This window comes from Macadamia integrifolia, chromosome 12 (assembly GCF_013358625.1).
Source record: "Macadamia integrifolia cultivar HAES 741 chromosome 12, SCU_Mint_v3, whole genome shotgun sequence".
In the NCBI taxonomy this organism is placed as follows: domain Eukaryota; kingdom Viridiplantae; phylum Streptophyta; class Magnoliopsida; order Proteales; family Proteaceae; genus Macadamia; species Macadamia integrifolia.
In genome coordinates, this window is record NC_056568.1 from 22,964,553 (window position 1) to 22,971,625 (window position 7,073).

The following is a 7,073-nucleotide window of genomic DNA, read 5'->3' on the forward strand; positions in this document are numbered from 1 at the left end:
TGTCTTTGGTTTTTCTCCATCTGTACATTCTCTATTTTTTTCTTTTAATACAAATGATATTTTAGCGAAAAAATGAGATATATGTTGACTAGTTGGAAAGGTGATTGTGAATTTTGGCAAGATCACAAATGGAAATTGGATTGGCTTACTCATTTGATGAGCCTAATAGATCTAATATTTTCCGCTTGAGTAGTGCCCTATACTACCTTCACACCAACGAATGAAAAACTTAATTTGAGGAGTGGCCTGTTTTGTCATTGTATTTTTTATTGTCCCATCTTTGGATGTTGTGGTGCCTTTAGCTTCTCGCTAATTTGGCTTGTATCCTGCCTTGTGGCAATCTTTGCTCCTTTTTAATAAATTATTATTCATCCAAAAAAAATATTTTCCGCTCGAGTATGTATCTGACCTGACTAAGCATGACTTGAGAACTTGGAGAACTGAATGAAGTGATTCAATCGACTTCATTAGTAGCTGCTGAATTTGATGATGCTCACGATCATGGTCCTCCTCAGCCTTCCACCTCTCCGGATCCTCCCATGGCCGCTCCTAGGTAGTGGAATCCTCCTCCATCTCCTAAGATGAAGCTGAACACTTGTGTAGCTTGGAACCCAGTTCCGAAAGTTGGAGGTTTGGGAGTGATTTTATGTAACTATGATGGAGCTCCGTTCATGGCTGTGTCGGATGTTGTGAGTTGCAGCAGTACTTTGGAAGGGGAGGCGCTGGCATTGCAGTTGGGGCTTCTGAAGTGTATCTCACAAGGAGTTTCATTCGTTTTAACTGAGTCCGACTGCAATGAATTTAGTTGCCTCTCTTAGACCAGGCCTCCAGAGTTCCTCTATCCATTCAGGGTATTGGAGATATCTTGTTGTGGATTCCTTAGCCCGGAACGCCCTATCCAATGCATGCAGGACAGAAGGGTCATTCTCCACTCTGTGGTTAAGGTAGTCTTGTAACCATTCTTCTACATTTCCACAAATCTCAATGAATTGTCCTCTTTATACAAAACCATCCCCCACCCCCAAACAAGGAAAAAAGTCTAATATTTCAATAAGAGATGCTTATACTTCTTGTAACTGGTCTCGTCCTTAGATTTCTGATTCTGTAAGGGACTTGACCTTGGTTTACCAAAAAAACGGCACTTGACCTTCGCATTATCAGTTACTTTATGCTATTGATATGGAGGATGGTGATAAAATTGTATGCCATATCAGCTCTAGTATGACAACGAATAAAGCTGATTGGAAGATAAGGATCCATTTTGCTGAACTGTTATTATTGATACTGCTGCTGTTATTATGTTCTTACTATTAAATCAGCCTCGGAGGCTATTCGAAGACATGACTCTGTTTTGGCATGGTGGCAGAAAATTGAGAATCATTGGTTACCTATTAGGACGTCTGTATTTTCTTCGAATTCATTACACGAAGCTTCCTTTGATTTGAATTTGCAACAAATGAATGTTTCTCTTTGTTTGCACGGGCATGCAGATGTTTCTTTCATAAATCTGGCAAGACTAATGATAATCTGTTTGTTTAGCTCGCAACCACAGGGCCGGCGCCTCACCCCGCCCTACGAGGCTAATGTGAGCTTAGCGGTCAACCCCCATTCGAATTACATTAAGGAACTTTTGATTTTGCCAGATCTAGAGAGATACTACGAGTCCTCCATCCCATATTCGAAATAAGTTAGGGGAACTTTCGCTTTCACTTCTTATTGTTTTATTGATGTGGACTGAAACGGGTGTCTGAGGTCTCTTTTTAAGTTGTCTCTGTTCTATGCAAAAAAATTGTACCACTCTTCCTTTCAACTACAAAATTTTGCAGATCACTGTAAGTGTTTTTCCTGAAGATGAATTGATATGAGTTTATCCACCTAACTACACTTTCACCATCAACCATGTTCAGGATGAATTGATGTCAGTTTACCCACCTAACTACACTTTCACTATCACCCATTTTCAACCATTGGTTGTGAACTGGAAATTGCAAGGTTGTAGTTAAGGGTGTCAACCTGTACCGAAAACCAAAAACTGAAACCAATATCATACCAAATTACTACTACCAAACCGAATTGGTATGTATCAGTATGAGGTTACTGTTCTGAGACACTACTGGGTACAATATCAATATGGAATATGACTTAAAAAACACACCATATCATACCAATACTGTACTGAACATGATACCATACCAAATACCAAACTGAACAGATTTGTACGGTATCAGTATGAGGTTCCTGTACTGATACGGTATCGGCATGGAGTATATATTCCCTGTACCATACCAATACCATACCGAATTGACACCCTTAGCTGTAGCACTCTTTGGCTCATCCGTGCAGCATACAACTTATTGAATACCTCAAAAATATTGGAAAGATGATCTGGAATATTATGGGGCATAATGGGTTTGTTCTTTTATATGGAGGTATCTGTTTTATGTGCTCCATGAAAGCTAATGTGGTGCATCACCTGAAACTTTTGATGTTCTCCTTGAATGTGAGAATGCCCAAATGATTCACTGTCAATACAGATGTGCTGCATTCATTTCTCATCAGTGTAAGATTGGGTTGCCCACTTGGCTGTATTTTCCTCTGCTATTAAGTAAACCATAGGAGGAGGTTTCCATTTCCACAGCTATTGTAAAAGCTATGGCAGTGCAACAGTGTCTTTTGAAGTGCCTTTGCTGAGTGAATGAAATTTTTAAGGCAGAGTCTGATGCCATTGCCATGACCAAATATATGAATTATTCAAATTTAAGAAGCTATGGCTGTGCAACAGTGTCTTCTGAAGGCCATTAGTGAGTGAAGTCTGATGCCATGGAAACGGAAACTCCATTTTGAGATATCAAACAGCTAATTACTTTATTATCATATCATAAGAGATGACCCAGAAAATGCATGTTGGCTCTCTGAAGGTAGAGTATGATGTTATTCACCTAACTAAAGCTGAGTAATTCAAATTGCGTGATGCCATCGACTACGAAAACCCTAGTTTGAGAATACACCGAACCATGTAATGTAGGCTCTCTGAAGATGGGAGTCTGATGCCATTTTCATAATTGAAGCTGTACGTGAATAACTCAAATTGTCTGATGCCACAGACTATGGAGACCCAGGTCTGAGATTTTAACAGCTAATTACTTCACCATATTATCATTATCATTTAGGGACTATCCCAGGTCATGCAATGGTAGCAATTTATTTATTTTACCATGATAGATATCAACCATTTACCTCACAACAATGGCATTTCACACAAGCCAAGGAACATTATTGAGCTGAAAAACGATAAGAAGAATAAGAAAGTGTACCAAGTTGCCAGCTAGTATGGATAAGTTCTGCTTTGGTATTTTCACCTGCAGCTCCCAAAGCGACGTGGAGAGGGTAAAAGTGGTCCGGCCGTGGATGAGCCATTTTTGCGTGGGGTGTCTTCTTCTCATAGTGGTTAACATCTTCATGCCTGTAAGAGTGATGCGATAGAATCAAAGAAACAAGAGACATGGAGAAGTGAATTCTGTCAGTAGTTCTACAAGTAAGCCTGTTTCATCGTATTGCATGATCATGTTGCCAATGGAACTATGTGAATAGTTATGAACCAGAGAGTAATTGGCATGATTCTCGAATACAGAAATGACTTTTATGTTTGTTTGGATTGTAAAGAATCAGAACTACCATGAAAGGCATTATTTCATCTTATCAGGTAGGGTTAAAGTAGGCTAGTGCAACAATAGTAGTTACTGAATTTTTCGTCAAAACCTAATTGCCATTATCAATAGGATTCTTATATCTACCTAAAATTGTGGTGTTTGATTTCTTACAGAACACATGAGAATCAATTGTGGCCTTGTGAATCTGACTATGCCCATGTTAAACTTCATCTTAAATTTCTAACTAGACACCTAAAATGACAGACAGCATACCAAATTAAGGTTTCATATTATTACATATTGAAATGCTTCATGTATAGTTTAAAAAAATGCAAAATCGAACTTGATTTCAGAAGTTTTGAAACCACAAATAGAAGCCAATGTGAATATAATGAGCAGTTCATTTTGGCCACTTTTTACCTAACCCTGTTGGTTTCATCTGGTTTCCTTTGACTTCTATGCATTCTGAAAGGCTTTTGCTATCCTAGAAGAAAATTTGTGTGGGTCTACTAAAGTGTCTAGTTAGAGTTAACTCGGTTTGGTAGCAAATCTAGAACACTCCTCAAAACTATATTGTCAATTAATCATAGTGGAATACAAAGGTAGTATTACCTTCCATTTAGGAGTGATTCTTTGAGCCATGTATCAAATTCCAGTGCCCAGGACGCAACCGAATTTCCATCTAATCGAAGGGTCCTCAAGTTGTGTGTAGCACTTCCAGACCCAATTATTAGAACCCCTTCTTCCCGCAAAGGGGCCAATGCCTTTCCCATGTTGTAGTGATAAGTTCCATCCTTTCCTGTCTGAACAGAAAGCTGACACACAGGAATATCAGCCTTTGGATACATAAGCATGAGAGGCACCCAAGCGCCATGGTCTAGTCCACGAGCTCTATCCTCTTCCACATGTTTGAAGCCACCACCTATGAGCAGCTCCTTCACTCTCTTTGCCAATTCTGGTGCTCCCGGTGCAGGGTACTTGAGCTGGTCATTTATAAAAAGAATGTTTAAAAATTTTTGTATAATTTGATTGAAACCAGTTACTACAATCTTCTTCTGTTTGGCATTGTGCTTTGCCCAATAGAAAATACTACCAAATTCAAACTGATCAGACTTAGGATGAATGAACATATTTGTAGAGCTCAAGAACACAGCTAGTAAATCCTTCCCCCCTGGTCCGGTAGCAATATTACAGTATCGATTAGGTATTGATATCGCTCACCGTTGTAAACTGATATGAATTGGCTGATCTGATATCAAATACAACAACAAACAACAAACAACAACAAAATCTAAAACCTGATCCCAACTTAATGGGGTCAACTACATGGAGATTCCAAGCGTCAACTAGACGCACCACTATAAATCAGCCACAAGTTTATAACGATAGACTATAATAAGGTACCGGTTGTCTACCTGACATACCATATAGATTGGTCAAGCCAAAGTGTCATATATACATTACGTCCACCACCAAGATAATCCATCACTCGACCTACTTTTATGAAAGGAAGAATGAGAAAGCTTGTAGATCTATCAGCAGTTAGAGTCAGCAATGATACTGAATATTGATACCTAAAACCATGATGTTCGCATTTGGGTCAACATATGGTCTTAACCCACATTCACCAGCCATTGATGAAGTATTATTGGCAGTGGAGAACTCATTATATTGTTGAGTTTACCACTTTGCATCTTTAGCGCTAAGTAGTGGAACACTAGCTGATCTTCCAACCGTTGGAAGCATAGTAAACCTTGTAGTTTGAAAATGGAGTGACCATCCCAAAATTCCAGTGATGCAACTCAACCATACGAGAATGGTTGCATATATATGTATATATACGAGCGCTATACAGTTTGACCTAATTCCGATCCATGGATTTTGTTACCTATGAATAAATTCACCCTTCCCCTCGATTGGGAGTTTGGGGTTCTTGCACCAAAAAAATTTAAATTATGAACTCTGAACAAAGTTGACCCAACAAATCCAAAGAGAGAGAGGCCATAGTTTTCAGAATTGATAACAAACACAGACATGGCGAGAGAGAGAGGAGTACCTTGTACATGGGTTCAGGGAATCCATAAAAATCGTAGATGGTGTCGTGGTTGCCGGAGATGACATTGACAGCGGGTTTATCCGTTTCCCAATGTCCAGATATGATGAGAATCGATTTAGGTCTCTCCGGAAACACCTTCTCCTCCCATGACTGGAAGAAATGTCTCGCCGGTAACGATTCATCGATCGAAAGCGTTGGCGAACCGTGAGAGAGGAAGAAAGTATCCATCGTCATCACTGATGGTAACACAGAACAATGATGATGGTATTGATTGAGAGGTGTGAGAGAGGAAAAGGGATTTTATAATTTTTGGGAGGATGTTGTATGGTAGCACACGGCACGTGGATTTGACGAATGTGGTTGGTGAGCGCGGTGTTAGCTGAGTAGGTGGGTTGTGGGCCTTGTGGCGGATGAAGGTGTTTCTTTTCTTAAAGGAAGGGATGTTCTTGACAGGGAATCAGTGAAAACCACCGCCGAAAAAGTGGTCGAACCAGGTTTGGTCGGATATTGAGCTACTGACCCCTACAAGTACAATGGAATTCAACCGGACCCGACCAAGATTCTCTGCTGACCTATGCTCTGATGTCATCACGCAACATTATCAAAGCTCCGAGTTTCACGGTTCCACCAAGGGCTCAGGGTTTTGGTTCAAGTGAATCAAGACGCCTTCACGGTATTGATTAAGATCGGTTCTAGTGATAAGAAATCTATCAAATAAGACCACTATGAGTTGTCAGATTATATCTTACAAAAAAAATATATATATCTAATTTATGGAAGGAAAAAAAAACTCTATCCAGATGGATAGAAAATGCTTACGTGTTTCGCATATCCTCAATTAAGAGAAGAATTTTTTTTTAATTTTAAAGTTCACATTGAAATTTTTCCAAAAAAATAATCTTATAAGAAACGTAAGAAAACAAAAGAAAATACAAAACTTTTCCCTTTTTTATTTCTTCTCTTCTCTACTCTTCTAATGATAGCCAAACATACATATTTTTTCTATTTTCTTCCTTTGTCATTTCTTTTCCATTCTTTTCTACCTTTTCTTTCTTTTCCTGGCTACCAAACACAGCCTTTGCACTTAACTTGTCCTGAATCAAGAGAAGCTTTTTTTTTTTTTCTTTCAAAATTCACTTGGGAATAGTGAAGTTTCCTTTCGCTTTAAAAAAAAAAAAAAAAAAAAAAAAAAAAAGCTAATTGAAACCATAAGAAAATACAAAACCTTTTTTTTTTCTTCCCTTCTCTTCTAATGGTAGCCAAACCACACATGTTTTTTCTATTTCTTACCATTTCTATGACTTTCTTTTCTTTCTTTTTCTAGATTCTTTCTTCTTTTCTTCTCTTGGCTACCAAACACAGCCTTA

General features: G+C 38.7%; 1 protein-coding gene across 1 annotated transcript; it reads right to left on the bottom strand.

The window, feature by feature from the left end:
- Positions 1-3,181: 3,181 nt before the first annotated feature.
- LOC122094713 (extradiol ring-cleavage dioxygenase) lies at positions 3,182-5,994 on the bottom strand. The gene is made up of 3 exons (XM_042665317.1): positions 5,707-5,994; positions 4,263-4,633; positions 3,182-3,463 (listed from the first exon to the last, which is right to left on the bottom strand). Exons 1-3 carry the CDS (start codon positions 5,938-5,940, stop codon positions 3,274-3,276), a joined length of 795 nt encoding a protein of 264 aa, XP_042521251.1. The 5' UTR covers positions 5,941-5,994; the 3' UTR covers positions 3,182-3,273.
- Positions 5,995-7,073: the final 1,079 nt, after the last annotated feature.